The sequence below is a fragment of the Pangasianodon hypophthalmus genome, chromosome 3 (genome assembly GCF_027358585.1).
Source record: "Pangasianodon hypophthalmus isolate fPanHyp1 chromosome 3, fPanHyp1.pri, whole genome shotgun sequence".
NCBI classification, from domain to species: domain Eukaryota; kingdom Metazoa; phylum Chordata; class Actinopteri; order Siluriformes; family Pangasiidae; genus Pangasianodon; species Pangasianodon hypophthalmus.
The window spans coordinates 854,965-874,090 of record NC_069712.1 but is presented as its reverse complement, the minus strand read 5'-3'; the positions used below and the strand labels follow the sequence as shown (position 1 = coordinate 874,090).

Sequence of the window (19,126 nt, the reverse complement as noted above, 5' to 3'; positions counted from 1 at the left end):
AATAAGTAGTGATGGGAGGAACGCTATCTGCTATGCACATGGTGATGTACACTCACAGCGTTATTGATGATGCTCTGCACTTGGGTGTAGGTGTCGTTCCTGAGGTTAGGGTTCTTGGGAATGCTGACGTTGCTGATGCTGAATGTAATGTTAACTGCATAGGAGGTGTTTGAAATTTCTGTGGAAGAAATCAAATGTGAATCAACGTGATTGAATGTGTTTCAGATTCCATTAGAAAGGGACAAAGAATTGTTAAAGTGGATTGTGCAATACAAAAGGAAAACATACTGTCATAGGTGCAGTTCTGCACTGTTACAGTCTCAGTGAGGTTTACAGGTGTAGAAATCAGAAGAGCTGCAATAGCACTGGGAACAGGACTGGAGTCGTTGAAAACCAGCCTGACGTAGACCACTGCTGATCCATTGCTAGAGAAACACAGCATCATGTTGTATATCAGTAAAAATTCAGAATTTAGAAATGCATCACAGATGGTAATGGAAATGTAAATCTTGCTTAAACATCCATGAAAGAAATTACTCGTACGTTGTGGACGGAGATCCTGGAGAAGTCTGCACCGGAGTCGTAGTTGGATTAACCTTTGCAGATGTGTCTACAACAGAACAATTTTTAGTGAGAGGGTAAATTAATGGAACATAAATATGTTGAGAATCCCTAACCCTAACCCTAACCCTAGAAAGGTTATCAAATTGTGGTGTAACCTACCATTGACAGGCTGATTGATGACGTTTAGTAAATTGTATTCCATGTAACCATTAACTTGATCCTTTGAACTCCTATAATGAGGAGAAAGCAATATTGTCATGATACAAATGACTTGACAATAAGAATTTCACAGAGTAAATTCAGAACTGCAATCTTCTGCAGGAACTTACGTGAAGTTGGAGGTAGTGGGTTCAATAGGATCTGCACCAGATTTATTTAGAAGTGCGTTTACCTGGGGAGAAAAATCAAGATATTTTAATGTTAATATTAACTGTCCTGACAAATGTAATTGCAGAGCATCAGGCTTCCTACAACGAGCAACTGACTGTTCAGTCAGTATTTAATCTTTTGCTGAAAACTGAAAAAGCTTTCAACTTGCATCTGTGAAGACATGAAAGAATTCTTCTTCTCATTATAATTAATATTATGAGTCATTTCCCACACCACAGCTGAGTCTATGACGATTTACATTAAGGAAAGAAAGGGGTTAATGATGAAAATAAGTAGTGATGGGAGGAACGCTATCTGCTATGCACATGGTGATGTACACTCACAGCGTTATTGATGATGCTCTGCACTTGGGTGTAGGTGTCATTCCTGAGGTTAGGGTTCTTGGGAATGCTGACGTTGCTGATGCTGAATGTAATGTTAACTGCATAGGAGGTGTTTGAAATTTCTGTGGAAGAAATCAAATGTGAATCAACGTGATTCAATGTGTTTCAGATTCCATTAGAAAGGGACAAAGAATTGTTAAAGTGGATTGTGCAATACAAAAGGAAAACATACTGTCATAGGTGCAGTTCTGCACTGTTACAGTCACAGTGAGGTTTACAGGTGTAGAAATCAGAAGAGCTGCAATAGCACTGGGAACAGGACTGGAGTCGTTGAAAACCAGCCTGACGTAGACCACTGCTGATCCATTGCTAGAGAAACACAGCATCATGTTGTATATCAGTAAAAATTCAGAATTTAGAAATGCATCACAGATGGTAATGGAAATGTAAATCTTGCTTAAACATCCATGAAAGAAATTACTCGTACGTTGTGGACGGAGATCCTGGAGAAGTCTGCACCGGAGTCGTAGTTGGATTAACCTTTGCAGATGTGTCTACAACAGAACAATTTTTAGTGAGAGGGTAAATTAATGGAACATAAATATGTTGAGAATCCCTAACCCTAACCCTAACCCTAGAAAGGTTATCAAATTGTGGTGTAACCTACCATTGACAGGCTGATTGATGACGTTTAGTAAATTGTATTCCATGTAACCATTAACTTGATCCTTTGAACTCCTATAATGAGGAGAAAGCAATATTGTCATGATACAAATGACTTGACAATAAGAATTTCACAGAGTAAATTCAGAACTGCAATCTTCTGCAGGAACTTACGTGAAGTTGGAGGTAGTGGGTTCAATAGGATCTGCACCAGATTTATTTAGAAGTGCGTTTACCTGGGGAGAAAAATCAAGATATTTTAATGTTAATATTAACTGTCCTGACAAATGTAATTGCACAGCATCAGGCTTCCTACAACGAGCAACTGACTGTTCAGTCAGTATTTAATCTTTTGCTGAAAACTGAAAAAGCTTTCAACTTGCATCTGTGAAGACATGAAAGAATTCTTCTTCTAATTATAATTAATATTATGAGTCATTTCCCACACCACAGCTGAGTCTATGACGATTTACATTAAGGAAAGAAAGGGGTTAAAGATGAAAATAAGTAGTGATGGGAGGAACGCTATCTGCTATGCACATGGTGATGTACACTCACAGCGTTATTGATGATGCTCTGCACTTGGGTGTAGGTGTCGTTCCTGAGGTTAGGGTTCTTGGGAATGCTGACGTTGCTGATGCTGAATGTAATGTTAACTGCATAGGAGGTGTTTGAAATTTCTGTGGAAGAAATCAAATGTGAATCAACGTGATTGAATGTGTTTCAGATTCCATTAGAAAGGGACAAAGAATTGTTAAAGTGGATTGTGCAATACAAAAGGAAAACATACTGTCATAGGTGCAGTTCTGCACTGTTACAGTCTCAGTGAGGTTTACAGGTGTAGAAATCAGAAGAGCTGCAATAGCACTGGGAACAGGACTGGAGTCGTTGAAAACCAGCCTGACGTAGACCACTGCTGATCCATTGCTAGAGAAACACAGCATCATGTTGTATATCAGTAAAAATTCAGAATTTAGAAATGCATCACAGATGGTAATGGAAATGTAAATCTTGCTTAAACATCCATGAAAGAAATTACTCGTACGTTGTGGTCGGAGATCCTGGAGAAGTCTGCACCGGAGTCGTAGTTGGATTAACCTTTGCAGATGTGTCTACAACAGAACAATTTTTAGTGAGAGGGTAAATTAATGGAACATAAATATGTTGAGAATCCCTAACCCTAACCCTAACCCTAGAAAGGTTATCAAATTGTGGTGTAACCTACCATTGACAGGCTGATTGATGACGTTTAGTAAATTGTATTCCATGTAACCATTAACTTGATCCTTTGAACTCCTATAATGAGGAGAAAGCAATATTGTCATGATACAAATGACTTGACAATAAGAATTTCACAGAGTAAATTCAGACCTGCAATCTTCTGCAGGAACTTACGTGAAGTTGGAGGTAGTGGGTTCAATAGGATCTGCACCAGATTTATTTAGAAGTGCGTTTACCTGGGGAGAAAAATCACGATATTTTAATGTTAATATTAACTGTCCTGACAAATGTAATTGCACAGCATCAGGCTTCCTACAACGAGCAACTGACTGTTCAGTCAGTATTTAATCTTTTGCTGAAAACTGAAAAAGCTTTCAACTTGCATCTGTAAACACATGAAAGAATTCTTCTTATTATTATAATTAATATTATGAGTCATTTCCCACACCACAGCTGAGTCTATGACGATTTACGTTAAGGAAAGAAAGGGGTTAAAGGTGAAAATAAGTAGTGATGGGAGGAACGCTATCTGCTATGCACATGGTGATGTACACTCACAGCGTTATTGATGATGCTCTGCACTTGGGTGTAGGTGTCGTTCCTGAGGTTAGGGTTCTTGGGAATGCTGACGTTGCTGATGCTGAATGTAATGTTAACTGCATAGGAGGTGTTTGAAATTTCTGTGGAACAAATCAAATGTGAATCAACGTGATTGAATGTGTTTCAGATTCCATTAGAAAGGGACAAAGAATTGTTAAAGTGGATTGTGCAATACAAAAGGAAAACATACTGTCATAGGTGCAGTTCTGCACTGTTACAGTCTCAGTGAGGTTTACAGGTGTAGAAATCAGAAGAGCTGCAATAGCACTGGGAACAGGACTGGAGTCGTTGAAAACCAGCCTGACGTAGACCACTGCTGATCCATTGCTAGAGAAACACAGCATCATGTTGTATATCAGTAAAAATTCAGAATTTAGAAATGCATCACAGATGGTAATGGAAATGTAAATCTTGCTTAAACATCCATGAAAGAAATTACTCGTACGTTGTGGACGGAGATCCTGGAGAAGTCTGCACCGGAGTCGTAGTTGGATTAACCTTTGCAGATGTGTCTACAACAGAACAATTTTTAGTGAGAGGGTAAATTAATGGAACATAAATATGTTGAGAATCCCTAACCCTAACCCTAACCCTAGAAAGGTTATCAAATTGTGGTGTAACCTACCATTGACAGGCTGATTGATGACGTTTAGTAAATTGTATTCCATGTAACCATTAACTTGATCTTCTGAACTCCTATAAGGAGGAGAAAGCAATATTGTCATGATACAAATGACTTGACAATAAGAATTTCACAGAGTAAATTCAGAACTGCAATCTTCTGCAGGAACTTACGTGAAGTTGGAGGTAGTGGGTTCAACTGGATCTGCACCAGATTTATTTAGAAGTGCGTTTACCTGGGGAGAAAAATCAAGATATTTTAATGTTAATATTAACTGTCCTGACAAATGTAATTGCACAGCATCAGGCTTCCTACAACGAGCAACTGACTGTTCAGTCAGTATTTAATCTTTTGCTGAAAACTGAAAAAGCTTTCAACTTGCATCTGTGAAGACATGAAAGAATTCTTCTTCTAATTATAATTAATATTATGAGTCATTTCCCACACCACAACTGAGTCTATGACGATTTACATTAAGGAAAGAAAGGGGTTAAAGATGAAAATAAGTAGTGATGGGAGGAACGCTATCTGCTATGCACATGGTGATGTACACTCACAGCGTTATTGATGATGCTCTGCACTTGGGTGTAGGTGTCGTTCCTGAGGTTAGGGTTCTTGGGAATGCTGACGTTGCTGATGCTGAATGTAATGTTAACTGCATAGGAGGTGTTTGAAATTTCTGTGGAAGAAATCAAATGTGAATCAACGTGATTGAATGTGTTTCAGATTCCATTAGAAAGGGACAAAGAATTGTTAAAGTGGATTGTGCAATACAAAAGGAAAACATACTGTCATAGGTGCAGTTCTGCACTGTTACAGTCTCAGTGAGGTTTACAGGTGTAGAAATCAGAAGAGCTGCAATAGCACTGGGAACAGGACTGGAGTCGTTGAAAACCAGCCTGACGTAGACCACTGCTGATCCATTGCTAGAGAAACACAGCATCATGTTGTATATCAGTAAAAATTCAGAATTTAGAAATGCATCACAGATGGTAATGGAAATGTAAATCTTGCTTAAACATCCATGAAAGAAATTACTCGTACGTTGTGGACGGAGATCCTGGAGAAGTCTGCACCGGAGTCGTAGTTGGATTAACCTTTGCAGATGTGTCTACAACAGAACAATTTTTAGTGAGAGGGTAAATTAATGGAACATAAATATGTTGAGAATCCCTAACCCTAACCCTAACCCTAGAAAGGTTATCAAATTGTGGTGTAACCTACCATTGACAGGCTGATTGATGACGTTTAGTAAATTGTATTCCATGTAACCATTAACTTTATCTTCTGAACTCCTATAAGGAGGAGAAAGCAATATTGTCATGATACAAATGACTTGACAATAAGAATTTCACAGAGTAAATTCAGAACTGCAATCTTCTGCAGGAACTTACGTGAAGTTGGAGGTAGTGGGTTCAACTGGATCTGCACCAGATTTATTTAGAAGTGCGTTTACCTGGGGAGAAAAATCACGATATTTTAATGTTAATATTAACTGTCCTGACAAATGTAATTGCACAGCATCAGGCTTCCTACAACGAACAACTGACTGTTCAGTCAGTATTTAATCTTTTGCTGAAAACTGAAAAAGCTTTCAACTTGCATCTGTGAAGACATGAAAGAATTCTTCTTCTCATTATAATTAATATTATGAGTCATTTCCCACACCACAACTGAGTCTATGACGATTTACATTAAGGAAAGAAAGGGGTTAAAGATGAAAATAAGTAGTGATGGGAGGAACGCTATCTGCTATGCACATGGTGATGTACACTCACAGCGTTATTGATGATGCTCTGCACTTGGGTGTAGGTGTCGTTCCTGAGGTTAGGGTTCTTGGGAATGCTGACGTTGCTGATGCTGAATGTAATGTTAACTGCATAGGAGGTGTTTGAAATTTCTGTGGAAGAAATCAAATGTGAATCAACGTGATTGAATGTGTTTCAGATTCCATTAGAAAGGGACAAAGAATTGTTAAAGTGGATTGTGCAATACAAAAGGAAAACATACTGTCATAGGTGCAGTTCTGCACTGTTACAGTCACAGTGAGGTTTACAGGTGTAGAAATCAGAAGAGCTGCAATAGCACTGGGAACAGGACTGGAGTCGTTGAAAACCAGCCTGACGTAGACCACTGCTGATCCATTGCTAGAGAAACACAGCATCATGTTGTATATCAGTAAAAATTCAGAATTTAGAAATGCATCACAGATGGTAATGGAAATGTAAATCTTGCTTAAACATCCATGAAAGAAATTACTCGTACGTTGTGGACGGAGATCCTGGAGAAGTCTGCACTGGAGTCGTAGTTGGATTAACCTTTGCAGATGTGTCTACAACAGAACAATTTTTAGTGAGAGGGTAAATTAATGGAACATAAATATGTTGAGAATCCCTAACCCTAACCCTAACCCTAACCCTAGAAAGGTTATCAAATTGTGGTGTAACCTACCATTGACAGGCTGATTGATGACGTTTAGTAAATTGTATTCCATGTAACCATTAACTTGATCCTTTGAACTCCTATAAGGAGGAGAAAGCAATATTGTCATGATACAAATGACTTCACAATAAGAATTTCACAGAGTAAATTCAGAACTGCAATCTTCTGCAGGAACTTACGTGAAGTTGGAGGTAGTGGGTTCAACTGGATCTGCACCAGATTTATTTAGAAGTGCGTTTACCTGGGGAGAAAAATCAAGATATTTACATGTTAATATTAACTGTCCTGACAAATGTAATTGCACAGCATCAGGCTTCCTACAACGAACAACTGACTGTTCAGTCAGTATTTAATCTTTTGCTGAAAACTGAAAAAGCTTTCAACTTGCATCTGTGAAGACATGAAAGAATTCTTCTTCTCATTATAATTAATATTATGAGTCATTTCCCACACCACAACTGAGTCTATGACGATTTACATTAAGGAAAGAAAGGGGTTAAAGATGAAAATAAGTAGTGATGGGAGGAACGCTATCTGCTATGCACATGGTGATGTACACTCACAGCGTTATTGATGATGCTCTGCACTTGGGTGTAGGTGTCGTTCCTGAGGTTAGGGTTCTTGGGAATGCTGACGTTGCTGATGCTGAATGTAATGTTAACTGCATAGGAGGTGTTTGAAATTTCTGTGGAAGAAATCAAATGTGAATCAACGTGATTGAATGTGTTTCAGATTCCATTAGAAAGGGACAAAGAATTGTTAAAGTGGATTGTGCAATACAAAAGGAAAACATACTGTCATAGGTGCAGTTCTGCACTGTTACAGTCACAGTGAGGTTTACAGGTGTAGAAATCAGAAGAGCTGCAATAGCACTGGGAACAGGACTGGAGTCGTTGAAAACCAGCCTGACGTAGACCACTGCTGATCCATTGCTAGAGAAACACAGCATCATGTTGTATATCAGTAAAAATTCAGAATTTAGAAATGCATCACAGATGGTAATGGAAATGTAAATCTTGCTTAAACATCCATGAAAGAAATTACTCGTACGTTGTGGACGGAGATCCTGGAGAAGTCTGCACTGGAGTCGTAGTTGGATTAACCTTTGCAGATGTGTCTACAACAGAACAATTTTTAGTGAGAGGGTAAATTAATGGAACATAAATATGTTGAGAATCCCTAACCCTAACCCTAACCCTAACCCTAGAAAGGTTATCAAATTGTGGTGTAACCTACCATTGACAGGCTGATTGATGACGTTTAGTAAATTGTATTCCATGTAACCATTAACTTGATCCTTTGAACTCCTATAAGGAGGAGAAAGCAATATTGTCATGATACAAATGACTTCACAATAAGAATTTCACAGAGTAAATTCAGAACTGCAATCTTCTGCAGGAACTTACGTGAAGTTGGAGGTAGTGGGTTCAACTGGATCTGCACCAGATTTATTTAGAAGTGCGTTTACCTGGGGAGAAAAATCAAGATATTTACATGTTAATATTAACTGTCCTGACAAATGTAATTGCACAGCATCAGGCTTCCTACAACGAGCAACTGACTGTTCAGTCAGTATTTAATCTTTTGCTGAACACTGAAAAAGCTTTCAACTTGCATCTGTGAAGACATGAAAGAATTCTTCTTATTATTATAATTAATATTATGAGTCATTTCCCACACCACAGAAGAGTCTACGACGATTTACGTTAAGGAAAGAAAGGGGTTAAAGATGAAAATAAGTAGTGATGGGAGGAACGCTATCTGCTATGCACATGGTGATGTACACTCACAGCGTTATTGATGATGCTCTGCACTTGGGTGTAGGTGTCGTTCCTGAGGTTAGGGTTCTTGGGAATGCTGACGTTGCTGATGCTGAATGTAATGTTAACTGCATAGGAGGTGTTTGAAATTTCTGTGGAACAAATCAAATGTGAATCAACGTGATTGAATGTGTTTCAGATTCCATTAGAAAGGGACAAAGAATTGTTAAAGTGGATTGTGCAATACAAAAGGAAAACATACTGTCATAGGTGCAGTTCTGCACTGTTACAGTCTCAGTGAGGTTTACAGGTGTAGAAATCAGAAGAGCTGCAATAGCACTGGGAACAGGACTGGAGTCGTTGAAAACCAGCCTGACGTAGACCACTGCTGATCCATTGCTAGAGAAACACAGCATCATGTTGTATATCAGTAAAAATTCAGAATTTAGAAATGCATCACAGATGGTAATGGAAATGTAAATCTTGCTTAAACATCCATGAAAGAAATTACTCGTACGTTGTGGACGGAGATCCTGGAGAAGTCTGCACCGGAGTCGTAGTTGGATTAACCTTTGCAGATGTGTCTACAACAGAACAATTTTTAGTGAGAGGGTAAATTAATGGAACATAAATATGTTGAGAATCCCTAACCCTAACCCTAACCCTAGAAAGGTTATCAAATTGTGGTGTAACCTACCATTGACAGGCTGATTGATGACGTTTAGTAAATTGTATTCCATGTAACCATTAACTTGATCCTTTGAACTCCTATAAGGAGGAGAAAGCAATATTGTCATGATACAAATGACTTCACAATAAGAATTTCACAGAGTAAATTCAGAACTGCAATCTTCTGCAGGAACTTACGTGAAGTTGGAGGTAGTGGGTTCAACTGGATCTGCACCAGATTTATTTAGAAGTGCGTTTACCTGGGGAGAAAAATCAAGATATTTTAATGTTAATATTAACTGTCCTGACAAATGTAATTGCACAGCATCAGGCTTCCTACAACGAGCAACTGACTGTTCAGTCAGTATTTAATCTTTTGCTGAACACTGAAAAAGCTTTCAACTTGCATCTGTGAACACATGAAAGAATTCTTCTTCTCATTATAATTAATATTATGAGTCATTTCCCACACCACAGCTGAGTCTATGACGATTTACATTAAGGAAAGAAAGGGGTTAAAGATGAAAATAAGTAGTGATGGGAGGAACGCTATCTGCTATGCACATGGTGATGTACACTCACAGCGTTATTGATGATGCTCTGCACTTGGGTGTAGGTGTCGTTCCTGAGGTTAGGGTTCTTGGGAATGCTGACGTTGCTGATGCTGAATGTAATGTTAACTGCATAGGAGGTGTTTGAAATTTCTGTGGAAGAAATCAAATGTGAATCAACGTGATTGAATGTGTTTCAGATTCCATTAGAAAGGGACAAAGAATTGTTAAAGTGGATTGTGCAATACAAAAGGAAAACATACTGTCATAGGTGCAGTTCTGCACTGTTACAGTCTCAGTGAGGTTTACAGGTGTAGAAATCAGAAGAGCTGCAATAGCACTGGGAACAGGACTGGAGTCGTTGAAAACCAGCCTGACGTAGACCACTGCTGATCCATTGCTAGAGAAACACAGCATCATGTTGTATATCAGTAAAAATTCAGAATTTAGAAATGCATCACAGATGGTAATGGAAATGTAAATCTTGCTTAAACATCCATGAAAGAAATTACTCGTACGTTGTGGACGGAGATCCTGGAGAAGTCTGCACCGGAGTCGTAGTTGGATTAACCTTTGCAGATGTGTCTACAACAGAACAATTTTTAGTGAGAGGGTAAATTAATGGAACATAAATATGTTGAGAATCCCTAACCCTAACCCTAACCCTAGAAAGGTTATCAAATTGTGGTGTAACCTACCATTGACAGGCTGATTGATGACGTTTAGTAAATTGTATTCCATGTAACCATTAACTTGATCCTTTGAACTCCTATAAGGAGGAGAAAGCAATATTGTCATGATACAAATGACTTGACAATAAGAATTTCACAGAGTAAATTCAGAACTGCAATCTTCTGCAGGAACTTACGTGAAGTTGGAGGTAGTGGGTTCAACTGGATCTGCACCAGATTTATTTAGAAGTGCATTTACCTGGGGAGAAAAATCAAGATATTTTAATGTTAATATTAACTGTCCTGACAAATGTAATTGCACAGCATCAGGCTTCCTACAACGAACAACTGACTGTTCAGTCAGTATTTAATCTTTTGCTGAAAACTGAAAAAGCTTTCAACTTGCATCTGTGAAGACATGAAAGAATTCTTCTTCTCATTATAATTAATATTATGAGTCATTTCCCACACCACAGCTGAGTCTATGACGATTTACGTTAAGGAAAGAAAGGGGTTAAAGATGAAAATAAGTAGTGATGGGAGGAACGCTATCTGCTATGCACATGGTGATGTACACTCACAGCGTTATTGATGATGCTCTGCACTTGGGTGTAGGTGTCGTTCCTGAGGTTAGGGTTCTTGGGAATGCTGACGTTGCTGATGCTGAATGTAATGTTAACTGCATAGGAGGTGTTTGAAATTTCTGTGGAAGAAATCAAATGTGAATCAACGTGATTGAATGTGTTTCAGATTCCATTAGAAAGGGACAAAGAATTGTTAAAGTGGATTGTGCAATACAAAAGGAAAACATACTGTCATAGGTGCAGTTCTGCACTGTTACAGTCTCAGTGAGGTTTACAGGTGTAGAAATCAGAAGAGCTGCAATAGCACTGGGAACAGGACTGGAGTCGTTGAAAACCAGCCTGACGTAGACCACTGCTGATCCATTGCTAGAGAAACACAGCATCATGTTGTATATCAGTAAAAATTCAGAATTTAGAAATGCATCACAGATGGTAATGGAAATGTAAATCTTGCTTAAACATCCATGAAAGAAATTACTCGTACGTTGTGGACGGAGATCCTGGAGAAGTCTGCACCGGAGTCGTAGTTGGATTAACCTTTGCAGATGTGTCTACAACAGAACAATTTTTAGTGAGAGGGTAAATTAATGGAACATAAATATGTTGAGAATCCCTAACCCTAACCCTAACCCTAGAAAGGTTATCAAATTGTGGTGTAACCTACCATTGACAGGCTGATTGATGACGTTTAGTAAATTGTATTCCATGTAACCATTAACTTGATCCTTTGAACTCCTATAATGAGGAGAAAGCAATATTGTCATGATACAAATGACTTGACAATAAGAATTTCACAGAGTAAATTCAGAACTGCAATCTTCTGCAGGAACTTACGTGAAGTTGGAGGTAGTGGGTTCAATAGGATCTGCACCAGATTTATTTAGAAGTGCGTTTACCTGGGGAGAAAAATCAAGATATTTTAATGTTAATATTAACTGTCCTGACAAATGTAATTGCAGAGCATCAGGCTTCCTACAACGAGCAACTGACTGTTCAGTCAGTATTTAATCTTTTGCTGAAAACTGAAAAAGCTTTCAACTTGCATCTGTGAAGACATGAAAGAATTCTTCTTCTCATTATAATTAATATTATGAGTCATTTCCCACACCACAGCTGAGTCTATGACGATTTACATTAAGGAAAGAAAGGGGTTAATGATGAAAATAAGTAGTGATGGGAGGAACGCTATCTGCTATGCACATGGTGATGTACACTCACAGCGTTATTGATGATGCTCTGCACTTGGGTGTAGGTGTCATTCCTGAGGTTAGGGTTCTTGGGAATGCTGACGTTGCTGATGCTGAATGTAATGTTAACTGCATAGGAGGTGTTTGAAATTTCTGTGGAAGAAATCAAATGTGAATCAACGTGATTGAATGTGTTTCAGATTCCATTAGAAAGGGACAAAGAATTGTTAAAGTGGATTGTGCAATACAAAAGGAAAACATACTGTCATAGGTGCAGTTCTGCACTGTTACAGTCACAGTGAGGTTTACAGGTGTAGAAATCAGAAGAGCTGCAATAGCACTGGGAACAGGACTGGAGTCGTTGAAAACCAGCCTGACGTAGACCACTGCTGATCCATTGCTAGAGAAACACAGCATCATGTTGTATATCAGTAAAAATTCAGAATTTAGAAATGCATCACAGATGGTAATGGAAATGTAAATCTTGCTTAAACATCCATGAAAGAAATTACTCGTACGTTGTGGACGGAGATCCTGGAGAAGTCTGCACCGGAGTCGTAGTTGGATTAACCTTTGCAGATGTGTCTACAACAGAACAATTTTTAGTGAGAGGGTAAATTAATGGAACATAAATATGTTGAGAATCCCTAACCCTAACCCTAACCCTAGAAAGGTTATCAAATTGTGGTGTAACCTACCATTGACAGGCTGATTGATGACGTTTAGTAAATTGTATTCCATGTAACCATTAACTTGATCCTTTGAACTCCTATAATGAGGAGAAAGCAATATTGTCATGATACAAATGACTTGACAATAAGAATTTCACAGAGTAAATTCAGAACTGCAATCTTCTGCAGGAACTTACGTGAAGTTGGAGGTAGTGGGTTCAATAGGATCTGCACCAGATTTATTTAGAAGTGCGTTTACCTGGGGAGAAAAATCAAGATATTTTAATGTTAATATTAACTGTCCTGACAAATGTAATTGCACAGCATCAGGCTTCCTACAACGAGCAACTGACTGTTCAGTCAGTATTTAATCTTTTGCTGAACACTGAAAAAGCTTTCAACTTGCATCTGTGAAGACATGAAAGAATTCTTCTTCTAATTATAATTAATATTATGAGTCATTTCCCACACCACAGCTGAGTCTATGACGATTTACATTAAGGAAAGAAAGGGGTTAAAGATGAAAATAAGTAGTGATGGGAGGAACGCTATCTGCTATGCACATGGTGATGTACACTCACAGCGTTATTGATGATGCTCTGCACTTGGGTGTAGGTGTCGTTCCTGAGGTTAGGGTTCTTGGGAATGCTGACGTTGCTGATGCTGAATGTAATGTTAACTGCATAGGAGGTGTTTGAAATTTCTGTGGAAGAAATCAAATGTGAATCAACGTGATTGAATGTGTTTCAGATTCCATTAGAAAGGGACAAAGAATTGTTAAAGTGGATTGTGCAATACAAAAGGAAAACATACTGTCATAGGTGCAGTTCTGCACTGTTACAGTCTCAGTGAGGTTTACAGGTGTAGAAATCAGAAGAGCTGCAATAGCACTGGGAACAGGACTGGAGTCGTTGAAAACCAGCCTGACGTAGACCACTGCTGATCCATTGCTAGAGAAACACAGCATCATGTTGTATATCAGTAAAAATTCAGAATTTAGAAATGCATCACAGATGGTAATGGAAATGTAAATCTTGCTTAAACATCCATGAAAGAAATTACTCGTACGTTGTGGACGGAGATCCTGGAGAAGTCTGCACCGGAGTCGTAGTTGGATTAACCTTTGCAGATGTGTCTACAACAGAACAATTTTTAGTGAGAGGGTAAATTAATGGAACATAAATATGTTGAGAATCCCTAACCCTAACCCTAACCCTAGAAAGGTTATCAAATTGTGGTGTAACCTACCATTGACAGGCTGATTGATGACGTTTAGTAAATTGTATTCCATGTAACCATTAACTTGATCCTTTGAACTCCTATAAGGAGGAGAAAGCAATATTGTCATGATACAAATGACTTGACAATAAGAATTTCACAGAGTAAATTCAGAACTGCAATCTTCTGCAGGAACTTACGTGAAGTTGGAGGTAGTGGGTTCAACTGGATCTGCACCAGATTTATTTAGAAGTGCATTTACCTGGGGAGAAAAATCAAGATATTTTAATGTTAATATTAACTGTCCTGACAAATGTAATTGCACAGCATCAGGCTTCCTACAACGAGCAACTGACTGTTCAGTCAGTATTTAATCTTTTGCTGAAAACTGAAAAAGCTTTCAACTTGCATCTGTGAAGACATGAAAGAATTATTCTTCTCATTATAATTAATATTATGAGTCATTTCCCACACCACAGCTGAGTCTATGACGATTTACGTTAAGGAAAGAAAGGGGTTAAAGATGAAAATAAGTAGTGATGGGAGGAACGCTATCTGCTATGCACATGGTGATGTACACTCACAGCGTTATTGATGATGCTCTGCACTTGGGTGTAGGTGTCGTTCCTGAGGTTAGGGTTCTTGGGAATGCTGACGTTGCTGATGCTGAATGTAATGTTAACTGCATAGGAGGTGTTTGAAATTTCTGTGGAAGAAATCAAATGTGAATCAACGTGATTGAATGTGTTTCAGATTCCATTAGAAAGGGACAAAGAATTGTTAAAGTGGATTGTGCAATACAAAAGGAAAACATACTGTCATAGGTGCAGTTCTGCACTGTTACAGTCTCAGTGAGGTTTACAGGTGTAGAAATCAGAAGAGCTGCAATAGCACTGGGAACAGGACTGGAGTCGTTGAAAACCAGCCTGACGTAGACCACTGCTGATCCATTGCTAGAGAAACACAGCATCATGTTGTATATCAGTAAAAATTCAGAATTTAGAAATGCATCACAGATGGTAATGGAAATGTAAATCTTGCTTAAACATCCATGAAAGAAATTACTCGTACGTTGTGGACGGAGATCCTGGAGAAGTCTGCACCGGAGTCGTAGTTGGATTAACCTTTGCAGATGTGTCTACAACAGAACAATTTTTAGTGAGAGGGTAAATTAATGGAACATAAATATGTTGAGAATCCCTAACCCTAACCCTAACCCTAGAAAGGTTATCAAATTGTGGTGTAACCTACCATTGACAGGCTGATTGATGACGTTTAGTAAATTGTATTCCATGTAACCATTAACTTGATCCTTTGAACTCCTATAATGAGGAGAAAGCAATATTGTCATGATACAAATGACTTGACAATAAGAATTTCACAGAGTAAATTCAGAACTGCAATCTTCTGCAGGAACTTACGTGAAGTTGGAGGTAGTGGGTTCAATAGGATCTGCACCAGATTTATTTAGAAGTGCGTTTACCTGGGGAGAAAAATCAAGATATTTTAATGTTAATATTAACTGTCCTGACAAATGTAATTGCACAGCATCAGGCTTCCTACAACGAGCAACTGACTGTTCAGTCAGTATTTAATCTTTTGCTGAAAACTGAAAAAGCTTTCAACTTGCATCTGTGAAGACATGAAAGAATTCTTCTTCTCATTATAATTAATATTATGAGTCATTTCCCACACCACAGCTGAGTCTATGACGATTTACATTAAGGAAAGAAAGGGGTTAATGATGAAAATAAGTAGTGATGGGAGGAACGCTATCTGCTATGCACATGGTGATGTACACTCACAGCGTTATTGATGATGCTCTGCACTTGGGTGTAGGTGTCATTCCTGAGGTTAGGGTTCTTGGGAATGCTGACGTTGCTGATGCTGAATGTAATGTTAACTGCATAGGAGGTGTTTGAAATTTCTGTGGAAGAAATCAAATGTGAATCAACGTGATTCAATGTGTTTCAGATTCCATTAGAAAGGGACAAAGAATTGTTAAAGTGGATTGTGCAATACAAAAGGAAAACATACTGTCATAGGTGCAGTTCTGCACTGTTACAGTCTCAGTGAGGTTTACAGGTGTAGAAATCAGAAGAGCTGCAATAGCACTGGGAACAGGACTGGAGTCGTTGAAAACCAGCCTGACGTAGACCACTGCTGATCCATTGCTAGAGAAACACAGCATCATGTTGTATATCAGTAAAAATTCAGAATTTAGAAATGCATCACAGATGGTAATGGAAATGTAAATCTTGCTTAAACATCCATGAAAGAAATTACTCGTACGTTGTGGACGGAGATCCTGGAGAAGTCTGCACCGGAGTCGTAGTTGGATTAACCTTTGCAGATGTGTCTACAACAGAACAATTTTTAGTGAGAGGGTAAATTAATGGAACATAAATATGTTGAGAATCCCTAACCCTAACCCTAACCCTAGAAAGGTTATCAAATTGTGGTGTAACCTACCATTGACAGGCTGATTGATGACGTTTAGTAAATTGTATTCCATGTAACCATTAACTTGATCCTTTGAACTCCTATAAGGAGGAGAAAGCAATATTGTCATGATACAAATGACTTGACAATAAGAATTTCACAGAGTAAATTCAGAACTGCAATCTTCTGCAGGAACTTACGTGAAGTTGGAGGTAGTGGGTTCAACTGGATCTGCACCAGATTTATTTAGAAGTGCATTTACCTGGGGAGAAAAATCAAGATATTTTAATGTTAATATTAACTGTCCTGACAAATGTAATTGCACAGCATCAGGCTTCCTACAACGAACAACTGACTGTTCAGTCAGTATTTAATCTTTTGCTGAAAACTGAAAAAGCTTTCAACTTGCATCTGTGAAGACATGAAAGAATTCTTCTTCTCATTATAATTAATATTATGAGTCATTTCCCACACCACAGCTGAGTCTATGACGATTTACGTTAAGGAAAGAAAGGGGTTAAAGATGAAAATAAGTAGTGATGGGAGGAACGCTATCTGCTATGCACATGGTGATGTACACTCACAGCGTTATTGATGATGCTCTGCACTTGGGTGTAGGTGTCGTTCCTGAGGTTAGGGTTCTTGGGAATGCTGACGTTGCTGATGCTGAATGTAATGTTAACTGCATAGGAGGTGTTTGAAATTTCTGTGGAAGAAATCAAATGTGAATCAACGTGATTGAATGTGTTTCAGATTCCATTAGAAAGGGACAAAGAATTGTTAAAGTGGATTGTGCAATACAAAAGGAAAACATACTGTCATAGGTGCAGTTCTGCACTGTTACAGTCTCAGTGAGGTTTACAGGTGTAGAAATCAGAAGAGCTGCAATAGCACTGGGAACAGGACTGGAGTCGTTGAAAACCAGCCTGACGTAGACCACTGCTGATCCATTGCTAGAGAAACACAGCATCATGTTGTATATCAGTAAAAATTCAGAATTTAGAAATGCATCACAGATGGTAATGGAAATGTAAATCTTGCTTAAACATCCATGAAAGAAATTACTCGTACGTTGTGGACGGAGATCCTGGAGAAGTCTGCACCGGAGTCGTAGTTGGATTAACCTTTGCAGATGTGTCTACAACAGAACAATTTTTAGTGAGAGGGTAAATTAATGGAACATAAATATGTTGAGAATCCCTAACCCTAACCCTAACCCTAGAAAGGTTATCAAATTGTGGTGTAACCTACCATTGACAGGCTGATTGATGACGTTTAGTAAATTGTATTCCATGTAACCATTAACTTGATCCTTTGAACTCCTATAATGAGGAGAAAGCAATATTGTCATGATACAAATGACTTGACAATAAGAATTTCACAGAGTAAATTCAGAACTGCAATCTTCTGCAGGAACTTACGTGAAGTTGGAGGTAGTGGGTTCAATAGGATCTGCACCAGATTTATTTAGAAGTGCGTTTACCTGGGGAGAAAAATCAAGATATTTTAATGTTAATATTAACTGTCCTGACAAATGTAATTGCAGAGCATCAGGCTTCCTACAACGAGCAACTGACTGTTCAGTCAGTATTTAATCTTTTGCTGAAAACTGAAAAAGCTTTCAACTTGCATCTGTGAAGACATGAAAGAATTCTTCTTCTCATTATAATTAATATTATGAGTCATTTCCCACACCACAGCTGAGTCTATGACGATTTACATTAAGGAAAGAAAGGGGTTAATGATGAAAATAAGTAGTGATGGGAGGAACGCTATCTGCTATGCACATGGTGATGTACACTCACAGCGTTATTGATGATGCTCTGCACTTGGGTGTAGGTGTCATTCCTGAGGTTAGGGTTCTTGGGAATGCTGACGTTGCTGATGCTGAATGTAATGTTAACTGCATAGGAGGTGTTTGAAATTTCTGTGGAAGAAATCAAATGTGAATCAACGTGATTCAATGTGTTTCAGATTCCATTAGAAAGGGACAAAGAATTGTTAAAGTGGATTGTGCAATACAAAAGGAAAACATACTGTCATAGGTGCAGTTCTGCACTGTTACAGTCACAGTGAGGTTTACAGGTGTAGAAATCAGAAGAGCTGCAATAGCACTGGGAACAGGACTGGAGTCGTTGAAAACCAGCCTGACGTAGACCACTGCTGATCCATTGCTAGAGAAACACAGCATCATGTTGTATATCAGTAAAAATTCAGAATTTAGAAATGCATCACAGATGGTAATGGAAATGTAAATCTTGCTTAAACATCCATGAAAGAAATTACTCGTACGTTGTGGACGGAGATCCTGGAGAAGTCTGCACCGGAGTCGTAGTTGGATTAACCTTTGCAGATGTGTCTACAACAGAACAATTTTTAGTGAGAGGGTAAATTAATGGAACATAAATATGTTGAGAATCCCTAACCCTAACCCTAACCCTAGAAAGGTTATCAAATTGTGGTGTAACCTACCATTGACAGGCTGATTGATGACGTTTAGTAAATTGTATTCCATGTAACCATTAACTTGATCCTTTGAACTCCTATA

At 38.4% G+C, this 19,126-nt stretch overlaps 1 protein-coding gene across 1 annotated transcript in view; it reads right to left on the bottom strand.

The window, feature by feature from the left end:
* Nucleotides 1-19,126, bottom strand: part of LOC113525487 (mucin-17) — a 57,741-nt gene that overhangs the window by 18,563 nt on the left and 20,052 nt on the right. Inside the window, exons 68-146 of the mRNA XM_053232338.1 lie at nt 19,051-19,121; nt 18,871-18,937; nt 18,616-18,752; nt 18,384-18,481; nt 18,000-18,061; nt 17,830-17,900; nt 17,650-17,716; nt 17,395-17,531; nt 17,163-17,260; nt 16,779-16,840; nt 16,609-16,679; nt 16,429-16,495; nt 16,174-16,310; nt 15,942-16,039; nt 15,558-15,619; nt 15,388-15,458; nt 15,208-15,274; nt 14,953-15,089; nt 14,721-14,818; nt 14,337-14,398; nt 14,167-14,237; nt 13,987-14,053; nt 13,732-13,868; nt 13,500-13,621; nt 13,116-13,177; nt 12,946-13,016; nt 12,760-12,832; nt 12,511-12,647; nt 12,279-12,400; nt 11,895-11,956; nt 11,725-11,795; nt 11,539-11,611; nt 11,290-11,426; nt 11,058-11,179; nt 10,674-10,735; nt 10,504-10,574; nt 10,318-10,390; nt 10,069-10,205; nt 9,831-9,958; nt 9,453-9,514; nt 9,283-9,353; nt 9,097-9,169; nt 8,848-8,984; nt 8,616-8,737; nt 8,232-8,293; nt 8,062-8,132; nt 7,870-7,942; nt 7,621-7,757; nt 7,389-7,510; nt 7,005-7,066; nt 6,835-6,905; nt 6,643-6,715; nt 6,394-6,530; nt 6,162-6,283; nt 5,778-5,839; nt 5,608-5,678; nt 5,422-5,494; nt 5,173-5,309; nt 4,941-5,062; nt 4,557-4,618; nt 4,387-4,457; nt 4,201-4,273; nt 3,952-4,088; nt 3,720-3,841; nt 3,336-3,397; nt 3,166-3,236; nt 2,980-3,052; nt 2,731-2,867; nt 2,499-2,620; nt 2,115-2,176; nt 1,945-2,015; nt 1,759-1,831; nt 1,510-1,646; nt 1,278-1,399; nt 894-955; nt 724-794; nt 538-610; nt 289-425; nt 51-178 (exon numbers count right to left, since the gene is read on the bottom strand). Of these exons, the coding sequence (XP_053088313.1) occupies nt 51-178; nt 289-425; nt 538-610; nt 724-794; nt 894-955; nt 1,278-1,399; nt 1,510-1,646; nt 1,759-1,831; nt 1,945-2,015; nt 2,115-2,176; nt 2,499-2,620; nt 2,731-2,867; nt 2,980-3,052; nt 3,166-3,236; nt 3,336-3,397; nt 3,720-3,841; nt 3,952-4,088; nt 4,201-4,273; nt 4,387-4,457; nt 4,557-4,618; nt 4,941-5,062; nt 5,173-5,309; nt 5,422-5,494; nt 5,608-5,678; nt 5,778-5,839; nt 6,162-6,283; nt 6,394-6,530; nt 6,643-6,715; nt 6,835-6,905; nt 7,005-7,066; nt 7,389-7,510; nt 7,621-7,757; nt 7,870-7,942; nt 8,062-8,132; nt 8,232-8,293; nt 8,616-8,737; nt 8,848-8,984; nt 9,097-9,169; nt 9,283-9,353; nt 9,453-9,514; nt 9,831-9,958; nt 10,069-10,205; nt 10,318-10,390; nt 10,504-10,574; nt 10,674-10,735; nt 11,058-11,179; nt 11,290-11,426; nt 11,539-11,611; nt 11,725-11,795; nt 11,895-11,956; nt 12,279-12,400; nt 12,511-12,647; nt 12,760-12,832; nt 12,946-13,016; nt 13,116-13,177; nt 13,500-13,621; nt 13,732-13,868; nt 13,987-14,053; nt 14,167-14,237; nt 14,337-14,398; nt 14,721-14,818; nt 14,953-15,089; nt 15,208-15,274; nt 15,388-15,458; nt 15,558-15,619; nt 15,942-16,039; nt 16,174-16,310; nt 16,429-16,495; nt 16,609-16,679; nt 16,779-16,840; nt 17,163-17,260; nt 17,395-17,531; nt 17,650-17,716; nt 17,830-17,900; nt 18,000-18,061; nt 18,384-18,481; nt 18,616-18,752; nt 18,871-18,937; nt 19,051-19,121 (7,264 nt within the window). The remainder of the gene's footprint in view (nt 1-50; nt 179-288; nt 426-537; nt 611-723; nt 795-893; nt 956-1,277; nt 1,400-1,509; nt 1,647-1,758; nt 1,832-1,944; nt 2,016-2,114; nt 2,177-2,498; nt 2,621-2,730; nt 2,868-2,979; nt 3,053-3,165; nt 3,237-3,335; nt 3,398-3,719; nt 3,842-3,951; nt 4,089-4,200; nt 4,274-4,386; nt 4,458-4,556; nt 4,619-4,940; nt 5,063-5,172; nt 5,310-5,421; nt 5,495-5,607; nt 5,679-5,777; nt 5,840-6,161; nt 6,284-6,393; nt 6,531-6,642; nt 6,716-6,834; nt 6,906-7,004; nt 7,067-7,388; nt 7,511-7,620; nt 7,758-7,869; nt 7,943-8,061; nt 8,133-8,231; nt 8,294-8,615; nt 8,738-8,847; nt 8,985-9,096; nt 9,170-9,282; nt 9,354-9,452; nt 9,515-9,830; nt 9,959-10,068; nt 10,206-10,317; nt 10,391-10,503; nt 10,575-10,673; nt 10,736-11,057; nt 11,180-11,289; nt 11,427-11,538; nt 11,612-11,724; nt 11,796-11,894; nt 11,957-12,278; nt 12,401-12,510; nt 12,648-12,759; nt 12,833-12,945; nt 13,017-13,115; nt 13,178-13,499; nt 13,622-13,731; nt 13,869-13,986; nt 14,054-14,166; nt 14,238-14,336; nt 14,399-14,720; nt 14,819-14,952; nt 15,090-15,207; nt 15,275-15,387; nt 15,459-15,557; nt 15,620-15,941; nt 16,040-16,173; nt 16,311-16,428; nt 16,496-16,608; nt 16,680-16,778; nt 16,841-17,162; nt 17,261-17,394; nt 17,532-17,649; nt 17,717-17,829; nt 17,901-17,999; nt 18,062-18,383; nt 18,482-18,615; nt 18,753-18,870; nt 18,938-19,050; nt 19,122-19,126) is intronic.